General features: G+C 39.1%; 1 protein-coding gene across 2 annotated transcripts in view; it reads right to left on the bottom strand.

The window, feature by feature from the left end:
• Positions 1–25213, bottom strand: part of Zdhhc15 (zDHHC palmitoyltransferase 15) — a 107156-nt gene that overhangs the window by 55308 nt on the left and 26635 nt on the right. For both annotated transcript variants that reach the window (XM_075958579.1, XM_075958580.1), the window contains one exon: positions 3111–3205. In XM_075958579.1, the coding sequence (XP_075814694.1) occupies positions 3111–3205 (95 nt within the window). The remainder of the gene's footprint in view (positions 1–3110; positions 3206–25213) is intronic.

Below are 25213 nucleotides of genomic sequence, written 5' to 3'. Positions count from 1 at the left end.
TTTTAATTTTTTCCTATAATTTCTTATTCAATCCATTGGTTCAGAGTATACTTAATGGTCAATGTGCAGAAAATAAGAGACTGCAGAATTCTCAGCCCTAAATGAACATCTATATTACACCCTCATCTCCCAAGGCTCAGGGGTCACTGAAGAAGAGGGCACAGAAAGACTGTAAGAGCCTGTGTATAAGGGGATACACACATTAAAGCAGCAATCTCACACACTCAACAGGGTCACTGCACAAATGAACTCACAGCTCTTCTGGTGGCATACACAAGACTGTGAAATCTTAAGACAGACAAAACCCCAGCTTGGAGAAAGGAGTGGAGTAAGAAGTCCTATCTGCAGCTGAGGAGATATTGGTAACTGATAGCTTCTAAGAGGGGGAAATCAGTTGTATGTAAGGGTGTGGCCGTTGGTAGGTTGAATACCTTCTAGTGAACACTCCGACACTAAGGAGTAGTACCTGGGTAGCACAAATGGACCGGATGGCTTTTTTTAAGTATGGGAGAGTATGAGGACACAAAGTTGGGTGGATAGGGGAAGGGGGAAGGGTCCGGGAGGTGCTGGGGGGGAATGAATACACTCAAAATGCAGTATATGGAATAGTCCAAGAATTAATAAAATTAATCATTCCCCTACACTTGTGAATTTGTAGCTTTGTCTTATTAATTTCTAGCTTTATCCCACTGTACTTAGAGAAAATACTTGGTATGGTTTCAATGTTTTAAATATATGAACTTCTTTGGTGGCCCAACAGATTGTCTATACTGGAAAATGTTCAATATGCAACTTGGAACAATGTATATTCTGCTATTGGGGGGGGTGTAGATTGCTTTATGTATACTCCCAGATTCTTCATTTACTTTTGATCTTCTACTTGTTCTATATACGACTGAAAATGTAGGATTGATGTCTTTTTAACTATGATTGCAGAACAGAATTTTCCCAGGTTTTGCTTCTATTTTTCAGGTTCATTTTAAAAATAGCTTTAACATATTGGTGAACTGACTCTTTAAATTTTTTTGTGAGGCGGGAGATCGAATTCAACAACCTGCTAGTCAAATGCTCTACCACAGACCCATATTTAGCACATTGACCCATTTATCAATATATATCGTATTTCTTTTTCTCTTATGTTTGACTTAACTCTGTTAGAAATATTTGTGTTGTGATGGATCACAGAGCCTCACAGATACACTGATTTTCTGAGCAACAATCCCAGTCCCTCTCTTCCCTCCTTCCCTGCCTTTCTTTCCTATGTAGTCTCATGTTTGAAATTAGCCATAGATACCCTTGCTTTTTTTGATTAATATTTGCTTATATTTTTCTAATCATTTATTGTGAACCTGTTTATGGTAACTCTATTATAGATAGAACAAATATATTTTAACTAGACTGAAATCATGTATACATAATATATATGATACATATCATATACATATATATGATCTGATATTAATCTAGTTAATCTCAGGCTTTTATAATATATTTTCTTGAAATGGTCTCATTATGTAGCTCTAGCCATGGAACTCTCTATGTAGTGTATGCTGGACCCAAGTTCACAGACATATACCTACCTATGCTTTAGAGTACTGGTATTAAAGGTGTGTTCCATAATATTTTAAGTGTTATTTATTATTGTTTAAGATAAAGTCTTACTCTATATCCCAGGCTGGCCTCAAATTTGTGGCAATACTCCTAACTCAGCCTCTAGAATTCTGGGATTACAAGATAAGTGACCATGTCCAGAAATTTCAGTCTTTTAAATGGATAAATTAATGCATTTATATTTTAAGTATTTTGTAGAAAAGATACTAGCCATTTTGGCCCATTATTTTCTTTCTGTGTTACTATCTTTCTCTGGGCTTTAAATTTTTTCTTTTGTATTACTTTGGCCATGTAGGAGATACTATAAAATAATATTTTTCCTGTGTTAACAGTTTTGGTAAGCTCTCTCCCATTGTTTTTTTCTAGTTCCAAATCTAATTTGTTTTAAAGCAGTTACAGACAATAAATGCCTAAGGTAACCACTTTTCTGAATTCTTTCAAATACTGCAAGAAAAAAAGTGGATTCAAGGTAACACAGCTAAAATGGGTTGGATTAACTATTGAATTTTTATTAGTATTGCCCCTTCTAGTTTCTTGCTGAGTACTATTTTAAAATAATACAGTTTCTTTCTTTCTTCCTTCCTTCCTTCCTTCTTCCTTCCTTCCTTTCTTTCTTTCTTTCTTTCTTTTTTTCTTTCTTTTTCCTTTTTTTTTTTTTGACACAGGGTTTCTCTGTAGCTTTGGAGCCTGTCCTGGAACTCGCTCTATAGACCGGGCTGGCCTCGAACTCACCTATCTCTACCTCCCGAGTGCTGGGATTAAAGGCATGAGCCACCACCGCCCTGAAAAATAATACAATTTCATAGAACTGAACTAGATGAGGTCTCAAAATCAAAGTGGCAGAGACAAATCCCAGTTTTCTTGCTAACCCCATAATGGCTCCCTCAATCAAGATATCTCTTTCCTTGCTCTCATATATGTCCTTCTTCCATGATCAACCTAGATAGTTGGGAGGGCCTTGTACTTACTACAGGGCATGGTGCCTTGTCCTCTCTTAGGATTGGAGGGGAAGGTGCGGAAGGGTGTGTGGAGGGAGTGGAGGAGGGGAGGGAGTGGGAATTTGGAGTGGTATTTTTTTTAAAGTAATAAAATAATTAAAAAATCAAAGCAGCTTCTTGTTTTAATAAGATTTCCACTGCAGATAGTGGTATCCTAGTCTTAAAGATACCCAAGTCTGGTGAATTCACAAACTTTTTCAATAGCCAATTCTACCCTTAATTCCTCTGAATGAATCCCTTACAGCTTTCCCTTAGCTGGGCTAGGTGGTATGCCACTATAGTCCTGGCTATTCAGGAGAGGTGAGACAGGGTCTCTGGAGGTTAGGAGTTCAAGGCCAGCTTGGGCAACACAGTGGGACCTTACTTGAAAAAACAAAGACAAAACAGCCTGAGTTTCTTTTAATGGGAAGGTTTTTTTTTTCTCCTTTTGTCCTGTTCTTGTTTTGTTGTTATCTTTAGATTCTTTTGTTCTTAACTTTGTGAAGCAACAAATCCTCTTACCTTCTGGTTTGGCTGCTGTGGGAGTGTGAAGATAGACTTCCAGTAGGTCCATGCAAAGAACACAAAAATGGCATGATAGAGTAGGAGGTAGACAACTGAAATTCAAACAAAGTTGAAACTTGTAATCCATCTTCAGAGTTCAAAAGAAGAAAACTAAGCGACAAATGTCTATCTTTTTCTCCTATTATATACTCCGTAGTATTATTATGAAATGTTGATTGCTACCATTTTCCCATGCAGAGATAAGAATACATGCAAAACACCAAATTTTGTACCAGAGATTTTCTGGAAATTATATCCTTTTAAAGCTGTCATGTGATTCTTCGAGTAAAGAGAGGAACTGGCCTTTGTGACAATATATGAGATGCTATTTTAGCCAGTTGTCATTATGTCTGTCACCATGGGTGCTAAAATACTACGATACAATTTGCACTTCATTAGAGTTTACAATATGCTTTTTCAAAAAAATTTAATTAAGCATGCGCGTGCTTATGTGCATGTGTGTGTGTGTGTGTGTGTGTGCTACAGCGCACATGTAACATTCAGAGGACAACTTGTGAGAGTCAGTCCTCTCCTTCTGCATACGGGTTCCAGGGCTAGAACGCAGTCCATCAACCTTGTCTGGCAGCACCTTTACACACTGAAGCATCTGGCCAGCGCAAAGCAGACTTTAAAATGTCACCTTATTTTATTTTCTCAGTAACATTGTTGAGAAAGATAATGGCAGAAGGCAGGTGATTATCTGTCAAAGATAGATAGTTCGTTAATCAAGGACACACAGCCTGTAATGTAGTCTGGCATTAAATAAAGGACTACTGACGCTAAGCCCAAAGTCATTTTCAGTAGTTTCACTGACTACACAGTTAGAAAGCATAAGCTGTGCCTCTAAACCAGATGAACGCATGACTGCCCATCTTCTCATACTTTTTGCCTTTTATACAGCTCAGTATTGGTATTCTCCACCGAGCTGGTTACAAGACGGAAAGTCACTTCAGTGTTTCATTCCAAGCCCTTGAATGGCATGGTCTTAATTCAGTCCATTAAAGAGACTCAAGAGAATGAAATAATTCAAGACCTAATTAGCAAGGTTCAGCCTCTCATTTAGCTATGCTTTCAGTCCCAGTCTCTTAATACAAGACCTTTTAGGTGGGAGATGATGAAATCTCATTTTAAAATTCCAGAAACACAGAGTAAAAGACAAATGTGTACTCCACATATGTATCTCACTTCTCGCCTGTTCATGTCAATGATGTGAATTATTCTAGATTTTCTCATGTTTAAATATTTATATAAATACATGCAGACAATAAACATATCATCTCTACAACATCTAAAATTTAACTGTCTTTTTTGTGAAATGTTCAAGTTCATACATTTTGAAATTTGAGGTAGAGAAAATTATATAGTGAAATCTCCCGTCTTTTTCAGTTACAGTCTATGTCAACAACCAATGTTATAAGCCATGACCTCAGATTTTATATTTCTAAAATAACCCAGTGTACTTTGCCATACACAGAGAAGCAGGCTGTACACAGTGTTTTGCAACATATTTCTTTTTTACTTCATTTGGAAATCATTTCACATTATATAACTTGAAAAGAGTGCACTTTCTCTTTCCTAAATAAGTCTCAGTGAAGTGACCAGCCCTAAATGAGACCCTATATCATTTTCCCCTTTCTGCCAAGGCTGAGGGACTGGCATGGGGTGGGGGGCGATGCAGAAAGATTTTAAGAGTCAAAGTTGGGGAGGATGTCTCCATAATATTGTTTTCTGGACACAGAAAACTGTTGAATATAAGAACTCACAGAGGCTGCAACTGCATAAGACAGGCACAAGATTAAGCCATCCAAAATCCCAGCATGTACCAGGGAGAGGCCCAACAGGTCCCACCACTTAGCTGAGGGGCTACTGGCAGTTGGTGGCTGCTGAAGGAGCAAAAGTCAATTTTCTTTAGGAATGTGGTCCTTGATAGACGTGCTCATGTTCCAATGGGTGACCCTACACTCATGAGCACCCAGGTAGTAAAGATTATACTCAGCTTTTTTAAAAGAGTACATGAAGACGGAAGGAAAGATTGGAAAGTGGTATAAAAAGTTGGAATGGGAGGCAGATTTTATCGAAACACATTGTATTCATTATAAAATTCTCAAGCAATAAAAAGTTGCATGGATTCTGTTGCAAAGATGTCCAATATAATCTACTGAACCAGACTGTCTTTATTATAAATTTGAATTTTGCTTTCTCTTGCTAGTACAAATAGTGATTCCATTAATATTTTATATACATGTTATCTGCATATATATAAAGAACATCTATAAAATTAACCAGATGGTAGTGATGCACACCTTTACTTGGGAAGCAGAAGCAGGTGAATCTCTGAGGTTGAGCCAAGGATACACAGAGAAACCCTGTCTCAAAAATCAAAACAACAAAAAAATTTGTAGAATCCATTTCCTCATTTGGAATTGTCAGGTCAAAAGATATGCCTCTTTCTTATTGTTTCTTTTATTTTTGATATTATAATATATTTACATTTCCCCCTTCCCTTTTCTCCCTCCAAACCATATACCCTTCCTTGCTCTCATTCAAATTCATGTCCTCTCTTTCATTAATTGTTGCTACATGCATGTATTAGTAAAACTTAAAAATTTATTTACATTCTTATCACTAATAAATAAGAGTATTTCTTTCTCCACAGTATAGCTTTTGTAAAGAATTAACACATTTTTTAAAATCCGACTAATACTTCAAAATATTCTCTTTAACATGTTATTTTTTGCCATTATAGTTTTGTTTCTATCTTAGTGAGAAGGGATACATTCATTCATGTTAATTCAGAATGGAATCAGAGTATGGAATCCTTGGTTTCAAAGATATCAGAATAAGATAATTTTATGTTTATATTGTCACCATGAACTTCAATGGTAATGAGATTAAACCAGTTTGGTTACATGAACAGATGAAAGTATTCTAAGGGTATTTATCATATCTTTTATTTCAAATGATTGAGATGGAAAATGTGGCACTTTAACTTGGTCCAAGTTCTATTACACATTAATACTTGGCTTAGCTACGGAATTGGAAACAGCTGCATCTCATTCCTCTATCAAAGGATTAATATGGTGTGGATTCTTTTTGATAGATAGAAAATAAGAGATTGTGAGGCTAAATAACAAAGACACAGTTATTCAGTAGATTGATAAAATAGGGACTATTCTGTATATTTTGTAACAGTCTTAGTTGGAGGAGACTATAGCAACCATCTAGTTCAGCCTCGTCAATTAGATAAGTAACTAAGATCCAGAGAAGGTAAGTGATTCAATCAAGGTTACCCATGGAGGGTATGGAAGCAATGGAATCAGAATTGGGGTTTCCTCACTTCCAGTCCAGAGCTCCATGCTTAGAGCAGTAAATATCAAATTAGCAGTGTGCAAGGTGGTTGAGATGGCCCAGTGGGTAAAGGCATCTATCAAGTCTAATGCCTTGAACTGTATCCTCGAGACCTAGGTGACAGAAGAAGAGAACCAACTCCTACAGGCTTTCTTCTAATATCCACATTCTCAGTATGACACATGTGCGTGAGTGCATGCATGTGTGTGTGTGCACGCACACACACTACATTAAAATACGTAACAAAAATTCAGCATATATGCTTTACCAAAGACTCAACCAGTGTCTGAATTATAAAGTGCAAGAATTTAGCAACCCACTCTCAGATCATTCTGAAGAATTAGGGGGACACTGCCTTTAGGCCATCTAGTTGTCCAGCCTACCATTTCAAGGAGAAAGATTGCTCCAGATACCTGGCATACAATAACTTCATCTCTGCCAGTGCTTTGAAGTGACTCTTGTTGAAATACAGAGAACTCACGAATCTTACATTTATGCATCCCTCTGTGCAGACAATGCTCCTGAGCTTTGCTCTCGAATAGGTGCCAGTCTAGTTCTTTCTGCATTAAAAACATGCAGCATATTTCTCTCTTGTACCCCTCTCTCTTTGGCTATTCCTTGAGACAAGTTCTCACATGTAGTTCAAGCCGGTCTGAAACTCACTACATAGCTAAGAGTGGTCTTGAACTCTTGGCAATTTTCCTGCCTCACCCTCCTAAGTGTTGGAATTACAGACACAAGTCGCCACAGCTGGTAGGCGTACTTTTGTATAATGAATTTTTGTGTCTAGAATACCCATCCTTGTAAACCACAGGGACACTGAATCTTTTAAAAATATGATTGCTCCAGGGGGGTTTCAAATCACTAGAGAAATCAAATAGCTTATGAACAACCCTGAGCTGTCACTTCGCACTGACATTGAAATGAAATGGGAAAACATCTTTTATTCCTTCAGAAAACAGGCACAGTGCAGTCCTTCACTTATCTGGCAGTGATTAATTGTAGGGCATCAGAAGCTACTGGAGTTAGGGTTACAGCATGAAAACCCAAAGTCTTTCAAGTGCTGTTTTTTCTTTCCTTTAATCAGATGCAGAAGTTTGCAAGATGACCAGGCCGTGGCCAAATGCCAAAGGAAAAATTCCTTTAAGCATGCAGTTGTTCTGCATTTCATCACTGTGTTGTAATGTGAAAAGCCCATTATGGGAACAGCTTCTGAAATGAGAATGACTGCTTAAGCACTTTCCCTAAAATAATGCTTCATAAACACCTTAATAAAAATTATGGAAGCTAAAATTGCATGCTGGAAATAGCATTAAAAAGTTATTATTAGCAACATCTTTGGACAGTAGGCTGCCTGATCTGTTCTGCTCTTAGGAGGTAGTGGGAAATGTGTGTGTGTGTGTGTGTCAGGGGTGGAGACTTGTGCAGACATTCTTGTATGCTTAAAAATGGATGGCATACACAGTTGTGAACGCAGCAATATGAGAAGCAAGGTGAGAAAGTAAAGCAGCCTCCCTCCACATTCTCAGACACACAAATGCCAAAGCTGTTACCGTGGCAATTATCTAACATACCTTTTCTTTTTTTCTTCTTTAAAAGCTATTGTTAGAGACTCTTTAGTTTAAAAAGAGATTATTTTCTGTAACATCTTTCAGACCAGTTGATGACTAAAAGCATTTGTGTTGGTAGTGAGGGAAAATTGGGAGCGAGGAGTATCTTGCAATTATGCACTGTAATTCAAATAGGAACAGCAGTTGTAGATCTGGCAATTGAGCGTCCTTATTAAAATCCCCACTTTGGCTCAGGATAGAAACCCTCAGATTATGATAAGGGGGAAATTTGCCAGCTAGGCAGTTACAGCTGCGTTTGAGCAGAGCACGGAACAATGCGGTGTTGCTGCTGATATTAAACACATTGCCTTACTTTGCTTGCACTGCCTTGTGAACTCCAGCAGAGCTGGATCTTGTGTGGCGGACATTTGCAGTAGTGAGAATGAGGAAGGAGTCCCAGAGTTTCTTTTGCACAAGGTTCTGAGAACATGGGATGAAAATTGAAGAACTATTCATATGTTATTTCCGTGGTTTAGCTAACCCTAACATTTGAATTTTTATCAGTTGGTTCCAGGGTTTAGCTAATTAACCGCTAGGAGTTTCTCTGATAGTGGTATAACGTTCTAGTGACATGGGGCACTATATTCTGAAGAGCAGAGTTTCTTTTCCATTAGTGTCAACTTCAAAAGTTAGGCTTTCATCCAGAGTATACTAATTACCCACTAGGCATCTACTGCTCATCAATTTTATATAAACCTTTTAGAAAGCTGGCTATGTTACCAACTCTTTTAAAAAAGATTTATGCATTTTATGTGTATGCTCACCACATGTGTGCTATGCCTGAGGAGGCCAGAAGGAAACATCCCAGCTCCAGGAACTGCAGTTACGGTTGGTTGTGAGCCACCAAGTGGGTGCTGGGTATTGAACCTGGGTCCTCTGTAATAGAATATTATTTTCAGGTGTGTTAGGCTAGCAACAGGTGCTGTCAGAGTTCCTGATCGTGTCTAGCCAACGAGGGGCGACCACGCAATGCCAACGGAACAGAACGACTGGATGCTGAGAGGGTAAATAAGTTTTTCAGCTATTGCTAAATTAAATGAGTCTTCCCTATCCCTTTCACCAGACTCCCGGCATCTGTGTTTGTTGGCACTGGGGAGATGGCTCACTTGGCAAATGTGCGATGCAGTTGCCCAAGCATAAGTGCCTATAATCCCAGCATGCCTACAGTATGGGAGGTTGAGAGAGGATATCCAGCAGTTCACGGAGCAGCTAGTCTGTTCCTTCTTAAAGATTTATTTTATTTTACATGTGATGTGTGTTCCTGAGTATATGGATGCATGTGCACTACATGCATGTAGGTACCCTAGAGACCAGAAGTGATCATCTAGAACTGGAGTTACTGTGAGTGACAAAATGTGGGTGCTGGGAACCAAACCCGAGTCCTCTGTAATAGTAGCAGCAGATGCCTTTTGATCACCGAGGCATCTCTCCATCCCACCAGCTAACATGGTTAATGTAGCATAAGAGACCTTGTCTCAACAAGGTGGAAAGGTGAGAACCAACAGTTGAAATTTGGTCTCTGGTCTCGACAGGTGTGCTGTGGTACACATGTGCCCACAGGCACATACATATATACCCCAAAGACTCTAACACAAAACAAAGGTGTCACAAAACAAAGCATTCCCTCCGAATTATGTGCCCTTGAGAAGCTAGTTAACCATAATATGTACATATAAATACACATGTATGCAATATGTACAAAATTTGTTTAAATGTGTCAAAATTTATAATACACACACAAAAAAAGGCTTCTCACACAAGGTTTTTATGTGGACTATTTTTTTAAATGCATGGATACATCTGACATTTTTGAATAAGTTACCCGTTTGTTCTCCTTTTTTCTTAACTCTTGGTGGTTTATATTCTAAGAAATGCTAATAAAAATTACACAGACTTTAGGGGCAGAGACACCATGGTTTGCTAAAAATGAAGAAAATGGTTTGCTTCTAGTTCTCTACTTGATGTCTAGCCAATATTTCATTGATTCATTCATGTTGGGTATACAGAAGTAAACAGGGCTAATCTTTTGGCTAACAGTATTTGGCTTCCCTCATAGCTCAAAATAGATAACTGGGGTATCATTATTCCACACTGTCAGGAATATTCACAGCAGACTTTAAAGGAAGCAGATTACCTGTTGTCTACATGGTTGCTGGGGGTTTATGGATCAATTCTCTCCGGCCAGAGAAGTGACAGGAACGCTACGAATCACAGGTTGGTTCCCTTAGAATGTATTACATTTTGTTGTTGCAATCTATAACTCTATCTCAGTAACATGATGCTGACTTGATTTTAGTCTCATAAAATTCCGAAGTTTTAAAGCATCTGGGATGTTATTTGGCACAATAGTCTAGAAGACACACATCTGCTTTACAACACCTTTAATAACCAGTTGTCTAGCTTTTGTTTGACGATGTGAAGCAATATGGAATCAATCAACTCCTAGGGGGTCAGTGCATATTATTGCTGGAAAACTCTGTCAAAGTTATTTTTCTCATACAGAAATATGCTTCCTGGCAACATCCTCCCATTGATCTTAATTTTGCTGTAAGGAAAAGAAAACAGATTTGTTTAAAAACTGAGGCCTGTACCCAGACATTTAAAGATCCTTCACAACTCAATAAAATGGGCAAAAGACTTAACCAGATACTTCCCAAAAGAAGAGTTAGATGGCAATGAGATGTGAAGATACTCGCCATGAGCCATCATTACAGAGCTACAAATTAAAGTCACAAGAAGACATTGCTTTATGCACCACAGAATGATAAAAACAAAGCTGCAAATGAGGAACAGTGACAGCAAGGATTTAGAGCAATCAGCATTGCTATATACATTGACAGGGAAGTCAAAAAATCAGAACCATAGATGTAAACACTCTGACAGCTCTTTAGCCAGTTAAACATATCACATGAGTCCCAAAATCTACTCCTTAGTATTTACCAAGAGAAATTAAGACATTCTCACAAAGGTACATATATTTCTTTCACTTTTTAAAAAATGGTTCTGGAAATTTTAGCACATGGCAGATACACACTCTACCACTGAGCTATGTCCTCAGCCCTATACCTGTATATTTTGATCAGCTTTATTCAAAGTAACTCAAAACTGTAAGGAATCCAAATGCACCTGAATTAGTGAATGAAAGACTGAATTGTGGTACAGCTGTAATGTGCACTACTAATTGACAAAAGAAACTATTCATATATACAGTGACAGGGAGGAATCCTAAAACTCTATACTACTACAAAGCCAAATATAAAAGGTTACACACTGTATGATTCATTTTATATGGCATTATGAAAAGATACAACTATAAGGGACAAAAAAGAAAATCAGTGGTACAGAGGTATGGGTGAGAGGACTGTTTGCTAATGGGGTAGATGGACTAATTTGAGATAATGTTAATATTTTATACTTTAATTATGGTGGTACTTACATCATTATCATATTTGTTAAAGGTCATTAATATGAATACTTAAAATTGCTGTCTTTCTGTTTTTATACATTATATCTCAATAAATCTGACAAAACCAGAAAGCAAAGAGATCTAAAAATGAGGCTCTTCCTTGAATTTTTTTTTTAAAGATTTATTTATTTATTATGTATACAACATTCTGCCTCCATGTATGCCCACACACCAGAGGAGGGCGCCAGATCTCACTACAGATGGTTGTGAACCACCATGTGGTTGCTGGGAATTGAACTCAGGACCTCTGGAAGAGCAGACAGCGCTCTTAACCACTGAGCCATCTCTCCAGCCCTTCCTTGAATTTTTTTAATTATAGATTTTTTTGACATTAATCAAAATAAAGAACAATTCTAATTTCCCAGACTAAATTTTAGTATTCAGGCATCTGTACTGGCCTGCCCTTGGGGCCCTGACAGGATACGTCCTCACCTGCAGCCACTAAGAGTAACTCGTGCACATTTGCTAAAGCCCATCTCCTTTCTCCCCCAACTCCCGCTACTCTTGTGCCGGGGGACCAGTCTCTGCTCCCAACTCTCTCTTCCCCACCCCTTCTCTGTCTTTTCTCTCTCCTCTACTAATAAACCTTCTATGTGAGCTCTGTTGCATGGCGTAATTTATCTTTATGGCATTTAAAAATAAATTACGACACTAATATCTTTATTTTTCTTGATAGCTAATATTCAAATACATTGAGCACTCAAGACTGTAGAATTGCAGTGTTGATGGTACAGCATTTCATTCAGTGATTCACTGTAGGAATTTTTTATTCTCTCTCTCTTTCTCTCATTTTGATGAAATGGCTTCTTTCTTTCTTTCTTTCTTTCTTTTTTTTTTTGAGAGACTTATGTAGCCCTGGCTTGTCTGAAACTCACTATGCATAACAGGCTACCCTTGAACGCACAGAAATCTGACTCTGTCTCCTGAGTTCTGGGATTAAAGGTATGCATCAACATGCCCTACCATATTCCTCATCTTGAATTAATAGATATCTTCATCATAAAGCAATCTCATATAAGGGGAGATAATTACAGGGGCATGTTCAACAGTCATGAGCATATAATAGTTTCAGACTAGAAAGAGAAGAGCCAAATCATGAGGAAATCATGACTTTAGAAATTACATACATTTACATGTCTCTAACCAAGAGAAATGCCCAAATGTCAAGGGCCAAAATTATCTTTAAATAAAAATAAGGGTCAATGTGATGGATCAGTGGGTAAAGGCACTTGCTACTAAGCCTGATGGCTTAGTTTGTGTGGTAAAAAAAAAAAGTAGAGTTAACTCCTACACATTGTCTTCTGACTTCCATACCTGTGATGTGGAACATGTACATCACCCCAATACACACACACACACACACACATTTTTAAAATATATAACTTTAAAAAATTTAAAATGTATCTGGTCTACAATAGACAATGCTGAACCTTGCTCCATCCTTAATCCTACTATTATTTCTAATGTCTTATGCTTTCTACTTCAAACATTCCTATATTGTTTGCACTTTCTGAGGTTCTAGTGTTTGTTATGATAAAGAACAACAATAAACTTTAATTTTTAAGTTCTTTGTGGTGGATTTATCAAATGAATAGACCCATATTAAAAATTACTCTAAAGATCATTTAAAACATACTTGCATGGGAAGCGAGTCATGCCTCCTACCTGGGAACTCCAGGAAGTACAAAGACAATACAGTGACCATGGCCTGTGCCCAGCTCGGTGCTATGGGAAGTGAATATATAGGTGATGGAGTGAGGGATGGGAGATAAAGAAATGAACGAATAGGTATTGGAGAAGTGGAAGGTGGTTGATGTGGGATTCCCCTTTGTATGCCATGAATATATTTTTATTACCATTGGTTAATAAAAAAGCTGTTTTGGCCAATGGCTTAGCAGAGCAAAGCCAGGCAGTAAATTTGAACAGAGATATAGAGACAGAGCAGGCAGAGTCAAGGAGATGCCATGTAGCTGCCAAAGCAGACAGATGCCGGAACCTTGCCCAGTAAGCCATGGCCTCGTGGTGATATACAGATTAATAGGAATGGGTTTATTTAAGACATAAGAGTTAACTAGAAATATGCTTGGGTCATTGACCAAATAGTATTGTAATTAATAAAGTTTCCGTGTGATTATTCAGGTTTGGGTGACTGGGAAAAAAATGAACGGCAGTCTCTGTTTACAAAATGGCACCTAACACAGGGGCAACATCATCCACATAAAAACAGAGAGAGCTTAGGAAGGAATTCTAGATACAAAAGTAGGCACCGCTTCTTGGTAGCCACATTTTTTTTTAGATAGACTCTCTTGGCTGGCACTTAGACTTTGTTTGAGGAACAGCTCCTTTAAGAAAAGTCTTCCTGACTCAGTGTTAGGAGCAAAAAATTGCATGGCTTCTTTAAGATTCTGCTTCCTGGTTCATGCCACCAGAACAAACTCTGGCTCCTTAGGAAGATTTTGCACTTAAATAGGGTTTGAGTTGCTTAATGGTGACATGGACCTGCTGCATCACTGGAGTTGGGATGGTGAGCATGTTCCACAGAGCTGGTGGTGAATGTACCTCCACCATGTTGGAGTGGGAGGGGCCAAAAGGCAAAGCAACCTTAGTCCTAGCTACACTGCTTAGCATTTTAAAAGGTGCTCCTGGTCAGAAAATGATTGCAGATATGTAATAAAGGCAAATTCAAACAGAAATAAAACTCTGAATGTGTTATAGTGTATTTAAAAAATGTGTATAGGCTTGGAGAGAGAAGAAAAGGGATAGACAGTTATAAAGAGAAATAAATAGTTTTAAAAAATAAAGCAAAGTCTTTAAAGAGACAGATTAAAGGAGTAAATAAAATAAGCAATATAAAGATGGAAAAAAAGAGTCTGGATTATGCATATTATTGTATTTTCCTTGAATTTTTTGACAGCAAAGAGACTTTTTTCTTCTGGGGGTTGCTAAGTTAAACCAACATAAAGGCATCTTGATTTTAAAATTTGAGTCCAAGAATATGTTACTCTGGAAAAGAGGTTTTGTTTCCACAGGGGAAGGGAATCTGTGGATTCTGTCCAGGTTAATGTGGTTTGATGGAACAAGACCCCATGAAAGGTTTCCATGAACCCTTAAAAATACTGCATCCAACAAACAGCAGGAAACAGTCTGAAGTAGGCAATGCCCAAATTCTCAAAAGTATTGTTTATAATATTTGTTTTCACATAAAGGGTGATATGATATAGAGATAAATACTTTGCATTGGTATGTATCTTGGTTTATTGATACAGATTTAAGGTAGATTTTGTCACACTGTGTATATGTATCTCTGCTCTTGTTTAAGGTATTGTTTGTGCAGCTCATTTAAAATGTAATGTATAATTAAAATACAGGTTAGTAGTGATCTACAATAATAAAATTTTTAGTCATGTTAGTTAGGTTTTCTGGATATGCAAACATATATTTCAGTTATATAATCTTCAGCACTCCAAAGACCTATAGAATATGACATTTTAAAGGTTTTAAGAACATATATTTTACTCAATAGTGAAACATATTTGCATCTGTCAGCACCAATTATTTCAGAGGGGTTGATGGTCAACGAAAAGGATCCTTATGGAGCTTGTAAGCTATTTGGGCAAGAAACTGCTCTTGCCTGGACTGCTTGATGGTATGCTGTTTGAATGAACATGCAGGACCCACAGAAAAGCTTGCTGAACTTGCCTAAAGATGAGACAGAATTTCAGGGTTCCTACTTCACAGAAGAAACTGCCAGACATTCTGCAGGATACAGAAGAAAGTAACTGACAAACTGCCAACCTAGGCAAAACAGTTTTCTAAATTTCTTGCTTCATGGAAAAATCTGCCAGATACCATGGGCTTATAGGCTGAAGATGGATCCCCCAATGTTGCAGAGGATCTTTGGGTGACTGTCTGATGTAGGAGTGTTTTCTTTCTATGTGTTGCTTTCATTGGTTAATTAATAAAGAAACTGCTTGGCCTGATAGGTCAGAACATAGGTAGGTGGACTAGACAGAACAGAATGCTGGGAAGAAGGGAAGTGAGTCAGACGCCATAGCTCTCCTGTCCGAGATGGAGGCAGGTTAGAATCTTCCAGGTAAGCCACCACCTTGTGGTGCTATACACATTAATAGAAATGGGTTCATCAAGATGTGAGAGTTAGCCAATAAGAGGCTGAAACTAATGGACCAGGCAGTGTTTAAATGAATACTGTTTCCATGTAATTATTTTGGGGAAAGCTAGCCGGTGGCTGGGAGCTGAGCGGCGGGAAGCAGCCCGCCACTCCTTCTACAACTGTCCAGACAGTGAGATGTCTCTGTCATTCTAGAACTTCGGAAGTTGCTTACAATGCACTTCCTGTTTACTTAGGTAATATTATATTTTTCTGGAGCCTTTGAAGAGTTGAAGACAGATAGTTATAGTTAAAGTTTTCCTTAGTTATGATAAAGGATAAATTAGATACAAAACTTTAGACTCATGAAAATAGGAGAGATGAAAGAGTATTTTCCTTAATTTGCCAACTACAAATAGACTAAATATTGTAATTGTAATTCTTGTTTGATACCTGTTTTGTTAAATGTAATTTTACTGTGTTAAAGTTAAAACCTTCTTTTTTATTTAGACAGTAAAAGGGAGATGATGTGGGATTCCGCTCTGCATACTATGATTATGTTTATTTAACACTGGTTAATAAAGAAGCTGTTTCGGCCAATGCTTAGCAGAGTAAAGCCAGGCGGAAAATCTGAACAGAGACAGAGAGAGAGTAGGCGGGTCAAGAAGACACCATGTAGCTGTAGAAGGAGACAGATGCTGGAATCTTGCCCAGTAAGTCACAGCCTCGTGGCAATACACAGTTTAAAAGAAATGGGTTAATTTAGGACATAAGAACTAGCAAGAAATATGCTTGAGTCATTGACCAAACAGTGTTTAATTAATATAGTTTCTGTGTGATTATTTGATCTGGGTGGCTGGGAAATGAACGAAATGCAGTCTCTGTTTACAATCTGAGGGAGGTGGGGTTTGTGCACTATCAAGTGAAGAAAACTGGAGATGCAAAAGTGGTTGATGTTCTTGCTCCTTGGGAAAAGGTGAATCACATTGCCCATCAATAGAGCTGGTAACAAATACAAGTGCTAGTGGTCTTATGCCTTCTTCTTTTGAGAAAACCGGCCAGTTTTGGGGAGTCACTGTGACTCCCAAAGCTGCACTCTAACCCAGGAAGAAGAACAGTACCTGCAGAATGGAGACTCACAACTGACGGTACGTGTCCTTCTGTGTTTACTTCTCATCATTGGCTTATCTGGCAATCTCTCTAGTTGGTTGTGGTGGCAATTCAACCATGAAACTGGATGGCTCTGTGTTGAATTATAGTTTTACCATGCTGTGTCTAGCTTTGGCCAGAAATTTATTTCGTTTGGAAGCTCCAGGTTGGACAAACACTTGGGGACTCCAAAGGCCCCACCTGCCACCATACAGTGTGGGCAGGAAGAATACACACAGAGACCCTGCTTGTGGCATGAGCTACTACAATGTATAACTATGGGGTAGAGAGATGGGAGAGAAAGAGAAATGGAACAGCTTGAGCACTATGAAGAAAGGTGATCTGGAGATGCAAGATGGAATGGAACAGTCTGATGTGAGCAGACTGTGGAGCCACCTGAGGTCATGGTGAAGTCACAGTCTATACTACCTCTGACCATGTCTGGGTCCATGGCTGTGCAGCAGCAAGGGTCTGTGTCAATGCCCATGGCCCATACCACCACCAAAAGCCATGTGGATGTCCCGGATCTGGACTGCTGCCTGGGACCATGCTGATATCCAAGGGTTTCACAGAGTTGATTTGGCCCCTTACTGGCTGCCGCATGTGGGAAATCTGCCTTTTCTAATTGCCTGGGCAGCCCAGTAGAGGTGACACATTAGTGAGGACAGGTAAGCCACCCCCACGGGTGTGAGAGCTGGCCCCACTTCTCATCTGCCATGCAGTGGTGTGGGCAAGGGAGAGATTTGTTCACCCTTTTGTCCACTGTGGCAAGCATGACTGCTGGCCCTGGAATGATGAGAGTGGGAAAGTGGGCTATGAACCCCACCTGGGTAGGATTGTAGAACTGGGCCTGGTGGTGTGGATGTAGATGAACCAGCCCCAAGGGCATGGCAGCAGGAGAACTGGCCACATCCCTTGCTCCTTTCTGCATAGGGTGAACTAGCCAGGGTAGTGCTAGAGAGTTCACCTAGGTGGTGAGAATGGGAGAGAGCAGTCAGGCTGACCAACCCCAGCTATCACCCAGGCCCAGAACTAGTGCAATAAATTTGCCCAACTGAACATGGTAAATACCCCATCTGTGAACTGGTAGAACATGTGAAGGGGCTGGTTCTTCAGATCCAAAACTATGGGAATCACCCTGACATAGGTCAACAACAAGATATCCAAGAGGAATTCCAGTGAAGGTCCTGTATTGCTAGCATAGCAGAAGCCAGAGGCCTCGAAGCAGACCAACAACTCATTTCAATGAACAATTGCAAGTAAAGATGTACTGACTAAAGAGTATACTGTGTGGAAATCTGAAACAGCCTGCTGTTACGGGAGGTCCTCCCACTCCTCCAGCCTATCGCCGCTGAGATACCAGCCCCTTGGGGCGTGGTCTCTCTCCCTTTAAAAAAGCGGCCACTTCCCTCTCCTCTCTCTCTTCACTTCCTGCTCCGCCGGTGACTTGACTTCCTTCCTGGTTACGCAGAGGGTTGACAGTGATCTGTAAGTTTTTTCCCCTTTAAATAAATACCACCCTATTAATCATAATTCCAAACTGGTGTGGCATTGTTTATGACTTACGCCTTCATTTGGCGCCCAACGTTTGGTTTTAGAACCTCTCCCGGCTCGCAGCCGCGAGTTCGGCTTGGCGGCCGGAAGTTCAGCTTGGCGGCCGCAAGTTCGGCTTGGCGGGCGCTTGTTCGGCTTGGCCGGAGCCCTTGCTTCCTCAGCCGCTGCCTGTGGATTTAAACTCCACAGGCCCGCGTAGTCTCTGCCCGCGTGATTTGCTCTTTTCTGAGTCGTTTTCAAATCTCCCTTGCAAGCACAGCTCTTAAGTGGCGCGAACCAGAGCACGCGGTTGCTGAAAGCTGCAACCCCTCAGGGTGACTCTGTCACGTGGAGGCATAAGTAGCTTCCAGATTGCTCTTCTCTACCCCTGGATTCTAGGTTTCTGGTTCCATCTCTGGAATTGATTTAATTACATTTACTTTGTTGAGCAACTTACATTTTCCAGTTTTTAACAAATACTAGGCGGACTCTGAAACAGGACCGTGTTTTCGTCGAGACTTGGCAACAGCGCCACCTGCTGGATAATAGGTAATATGGCAGTTCTCGTTTCCAATGCGAATTTTACTGTTCTGGTTACCAATACAATGGGTTATATCATGCAAGGTTTATATGACTATGGGGATAACTTAATTTACTGGTTACTAGGTTTCAGTATTCTTTTGAATATTCTATCATTTAGGAAGATCATGGCACTCCTAAGAACCATACAATCTTTACTAGAAACTCATGCAGGTCAGGAGATTCAGGATTCAAAAGAGACAATAATAAAGACAATAATAAAAAGACTTGAAATGATTGAAGAAATGATTGGAGCTGGTGAACAGAGTAATAAGGCACAAGGACAGGATACAATGCCAACACCAGCTATTAGAACTGGCTTACCAAAGGTTTTAGCAGCATACCCTATACTTAATTCTGACAAAGCGTCAACTTCTAAAGGCTCAAAGGGAGTCAGAGAAGCTAGATGGACGCCAATAGCAATGAATGATCTAAAAGAAATTAAGCAAGCTATTGTTAATTTTGGCTTGCACTCTGCATACGTAAAGGAAATGATAAGGACTTGGGCTTCTAATGCTAGAGCTACCCCCCATGATTTCCATCAGTTAGTGTCTGCAGTTTTAGATAATGGACCTTCCTTGATGTTTGGAATTTATTTCAGAGAAGAATCCAAACATATGGAACAGCAAGGAAGAGCAAAAGGTATTGAGGTTTCCCAAGATCAAATTCTTGGTGCAGGAGAATATGCTGATCCACAGGTCCAAGCTCTTTATGATGATGAAGTACTGTGTCTATGTCACCAAGCAGCTTTAAATGCTTGGAATAGGATACAAGATCCAGAAAAAAGGGTTGAATCATATACCAGAATTAGGCAGGGACAGAGAGAACCCTTTATTGACTTTTTGCAAAGATTAATTAAGGCTCTGGACATAGGGGTAACAGACCCAGAAGCTAGACGAATACTTCTTGAATCTCTAGCTTTTGAGAATGCAAACATAGAATGCAAAAAGATAATTGGGCCTTTAAAGTCTAGATCAGCACCTATGGATGAATGGATTCAGCATACGATGAATGTTGAGACGTTTAGCTATAACGATGAATCTTGGGTAGGAGAAGCGATTTCCACAGCAATGAGGAGACATCAAACTGCCAGGTGTTTTAATTGTGGTAAATTAGGACATCTGAAAAGGGATTGCAGGCACAGAATTTCTAGGAATATTATCTCCTCTGGGAATGACAAAGATAGGAGACCTAGGCCTTCAGGTATATGTAGGAGATGCGGTAAAGGCCGACATTGGTCCAATGAATGCAGGTCAACAACAGACAAACAAGGCAACCCGATACCGTCGGGAAACTCCTTGAGGGGCCTCTCGCAGGCCCCCAAGCCAACAGTGGCCCAGTCATTCCCAGTCACAGTGGAGAACGTGCCTCACCAAGAAAATTAAAAGCTCCAATTTCTGCTGTAAAAAGTAATACTGGTCTAAATGATGAAATCCATGTGGAGGATGAGTCAAAAAACCCAGTTCGACAGAGTAAACGTATATTTTGGCAGACTTCTATTAATGATCAAAGACCAAAGCTAAGAGTCTGTATAAATGGCACTTTTATTGAAGGCTTATTAGACACAGGTGCGGATGTAAGTATCATTACCCCAGAATCTTGGCATCCGAATTGGCCTCTTCAAGAGGTAGATGTTCAGTTCCTGGGAATTGGAACCCTATCTCGTGTAAAACAAAGCACAAGATGGGTTGAATGCATAGGGCCCGAAGGGCAAATAGGAAGACTAAGGCCATATATAGCCAATATTGCCATAAATTTATGGGGCCGTGACCTGCTACAGCAATGGAATACCCAGATTAACATTCCTGTAGTTCCAGGAACTCATAATTCTGGGAAGTATATGATGAGGTATTATGGAAAAAGGTCACTAGCCATTCAGGCTGTACAAGAACATACAGCAAATACCAAACCTTTAGAGGTACCAACAGCCCTACCTTTAAAATGGCTAACTGAGAAGCCAATATGGATCAAACAGTGGCCTCTAGCTGAAGATAAACTACAGGCATTGGAACAGCTGGTGCAGGAGCAACTAGATGCTCACCACATTGAAGAATCAACCAGCCCTTGGAATTCTCCTGTGTTTGTTGTAAAAAAGAAATCTGGTAAATGGAGAATGGTGACAGATCTAAGAGCTGTCAACAAAGTAATTCAACCTATGGGCCCACTACAGTCTGGAATTCCTTTGCCTTCTCTGTTACCAAAAGGATGGCCTCTTATAGTTATTGATTTGAAAGATTGTTTTTTCACTATACCGTTACAAGAAAAGGATAGAGAAAAATTTGCCTTCACAGTGCCTACTTATAATAATTCTCAGCCTAATAAGAGATATCAGTGGACTGTCCTCCCACAGGGTATGCTCAATAGTCCTACACTGTGCCAATATTTTGTAAGTAAGCCATTGGAAATAATTCGTAAACAATTCCCCAAGTCCATCATTTATCATTACATGGATGACATCTTGTTATCTGATTCAAATAAAGATACTTTAGAAAGGATGTTTGAAGAAGTAAAGAAAGTCTTGCCTAGGTGGGGATTACAAATTGCCCCTGAAAAGATTCAAAGAGGAAACTCTATTAATTACCTAGGTTACAGAATAGGGTTAGAGAAAATTAAAACGCAAAAGGCACAAATTAGGAGAGACCGCTTAAAGACTCTTAATGACTTCCAAAGATTGTTAGGAGACATTTCCAGTCTACGACCAGCTGTTGGGATAACACCTGATCTAGTAGTTCATTTAAACAAAACCTTAGATGGTGATAAAGATTTGAATAGTCCAAGAGAACTGACAACTGAAGCAGAAAAGGAACTGACAATGATCGAGGAAAAATTACAGGAGGCACATGTGGATAGGGTGAACCCTAATCTTAGCTGCATCCTAGTCATATTGCCTTCCAGAATTTCTCCTACAGGGATTCTAATGCAGAGGGAAGATATTATTTTAGAGTGGATATTTATACCTAATAAACCGAGTAAAAAATTAAAAACTTATGTGGAAAAAGTCTCTGAATTAATTATAAAAGGTAAGCTGAGACTTCGTCAACTAGCAGGTATAGACCCAGCAGAAATTATAGTGCCTTTTACTACTGAAGAAATAAAAAAGTTATGGGAAGACAATGAACCGTGGCAAAGAGCTTGTGCTAATTTTTTGGGAGAAATTAATAGCAACTATCCCAAAAGTGGTAGACTTAACCTCATAAAAAGAACTTCTTGGATTCTTCCTAGAATTGTACGTGATGCTCCAATAACTGGAGCCCGTACGTTCTATACTGATGCAAATAAATCAGGGAAAGCAGGTTACAAGTCAGATGAATTGAGTAAGGTGGAACAAAGCCCTTATAATTCTGTCCAGAAGGCAGAATTATATGCCATTCTTATGGTGCTAAGGGATTTTAAAGAACCTCTTAATATAGTTACAGATTCACAATATGCAGAAAGAGTTATCTTGCATATTGAAACCGCTGAATTTATACCAGATGACACAGAGTTGACTTCATTGTTTATCCAGGTACAAGACATAATCAGGAACAGGCTTTGTCCGATGTACATAACACACATCCGGTCCCATACAGGTCTGCCTGGTCCTCTAGCCCAAGGCAATGCTGAGATTGATCAATTATTGATTGGAAGTGTGTTGCAGGCCTCAGAATTTCATAAGAAGCATCATGTCAATAGTAAAGGCCTAAAGAAAGAATTTTCCATTACTTGGCAACAAGCTAAGGACATTATAAAGAGATGTCCTACTTGTTCTTTCTATAATCAAACACCGTTGCCTGCAGGGAGTAACCCAAAGGGCACTAAGAGAAATGAAATCTGGCAGATGGATGTGTTCCACTTTATGGAATTTGGTAAATTAAAATATGTACACCACACCATAGACACGTATTCAGGTTTTCAATGGGCTACTGCCCTGAGCTCAGAAAAGGCTGATTCAGTAATCACACATTTATTGGAAGTTATGGCCATCATGGGTATACCTGCACAAATAAAGACAGACAATGGTCCAGCATATGTATCTAAGAAAATGAAACGCTTTTTTGATTATTATAATATAAAACACATTACAGGTATACCAAATAATCCTACAGGTCAGGCAGTTATAGAAAGATCAAATCGTACTATAAAGGATATGCTGAACAAACAGAAAGGGACCGAAAATACCCCCAGAAATAGATTACATAATGCTTTATTAACCTTGAATTTCCTTAACGCTAATGAGAAAGGAACGACAGCAGCAGAAAGACATTGGATAATGGAAAAGTCTGCTGAACTAAATCAACCGATTTATTTCAAAGATGTGCTGACCTCTCAGTGGAAGCCAGGAGATGTGCTACGTTGGGGAAGGGGTTTTGCTCTTGTTTCCACAGGAGAAGAAAAATTGTGGATACCATCAAAATTAATAAAGTTTCGATTTGAAGAAGAGAAACCTCTTGGAAAGGAGAAATGACAACTCATCCACAATGATTATATTCATACAGGTGGTAAGAAAAACATATAGAATGGGGGCAGGGTTCTGTTCTTATCTCCACAGGAAAACACTCATCTTTGAGAAATTCAAGGGACCCTGGATGTTTGGATACTGACAGATGGAAAAATACCTGCCCGATAGGAAATATCAAGAAAACTGAATGGGCTGTGTAAGTAATATTAAACCATATTTCTAAATTTATAAAGCTGGTTTTGAAGTTGGACTCTGGCTCAGTCCCTCTCCAATTCCAAGCCTGTTAGTAAGAGAAAAACCCAGAGTTTCTGGAGTTTCTGTCTCATGTCAAGAGCCATGATGTGGGACAGAAAGAAATATGAGTTTAGAAAACATCTTTGCTTTTCTTCATATCTATCATACTTTTCATTGAATATATCTATCATGTCTTTCATTGAATATATATATATGTCTATATGATTAATGCTTAAGTTTTTCATAATGAACAATGAGTTTTTCCTGAAGTGACATTTGAAGTTTCCAGGAAGAAGATGGGGCCCCATAACAACAACTCCACCTGGTTGATATGACGTCATGATACTGATAGCGCTACAACAAGACCTGCTTTGGGTACCAGCTGCACAAGACAGTTCCAACTTGGTTAGCTGAAATGGTGCACATCTTATACAACATTTTGGCCAGACCTGCACAAAATACTCAGAGACTATTGGCAATTTTAAAAGACATTGATCTTGAAATTTAACCATCATTTTACTTTCACAGGATCCCCCAGAAAGAACGTCGCCCCCATGACAGCTGGAAGTAATTCTAGAGGACGACGTCCCCTCTCCCAGTAAAGTTTGCCCTTGGGTTTAGGGACATCATTTAGGGGTTGATTATAATTAGTATACGATTGAGGGTTGGGGGAGGAATTTTATAAGCTCAGGGATCATTTTGAAAAAAAAAAAAAAAGAGGGATGATGGGATAATAGATTTGTAATTGTGAGTTACTGTTTTTAGACAAATATATTGGTATAGATTCTTGTATATTGATACAAAGTTAAATTATATTGACTATTGTATGCATGCATGTTTCTACCTTGTTTAAAACATTTTTATGTATTGACATATATTGTATTGTATATATTTACCATATTGCTGTGTACATTTCTACCTCTGATTAAGATACTTATATAATGTTTGTGTATTGATATATATTTACCTACTGCAATGTATATTTGTACATTGTTTATATTTGGAGGTCATTGTCCTCATTTGTTTCACAGTCGTTTATTGTCTTAGTCTTTAAGTTAGATAGATATTGAGAATTATATAGACTAATAGTCATCTAAGTTTGTCATTTATAATTAGACTAATCAGGTTCTTTAGATATATAGAGATTATACTCAGTATAGATAGATAGTCTTCAACTTCTTCAAAGAGCTGTAGAAAATGGCCTTTAATCTAACTCAGAGTTTTGTGGTAGTGAGACACAATTGCTCCTGGCAACACCACTCTATTCCCGAGAGAATGTTGAGCACCAAAGACACTCCACCTGGAGCCTTTCCTTTTGGCAGAACTGGCCTTGGGGAAAAGAAATGCCCATACCTCAACCACTGACAAAGATACAGAGCATGCATCAATGGATAAAACAGGGCTGTCTTATCCTGCCAAGACAGGGTAAGATAGTTTTGAAAAGTTGCTTGCCTTTGAAAATGGTGTGTCAGTTATGTTAGGCCTTAGCCAAAGTTGGTTGCTTCAACGCTGCTAATGTGACTTTGGGTGATTGCCTAGGTAGCTAGTTGTCTCTGTGATTTGTTGCATGTTTTGGAAGTTGTTTTACTGAACTTC

The sequence above is a fragment of the Microtus pennsylvanicus genome, chromosome X (genome assembly GCF_037038515.1).
Source record: "Microtus pennsylvanicus isolate mMicPen1 chromosome X, mMicPen1.hap1, whole genome shotgun sequence".
Classification (NCBI taxonomy): domain Eukaryota; kingdom Metazoa; phylum Chordata; class Mammalia; order Rodentia; family Cricetidae; genus Microtus; species Microtus pennsylvanicus.
The sequence above is the reverse complement of the archived record's forward strand: the minus strand, read 5'-3'. Positions and strand labels throughout refer to the sequence as shown.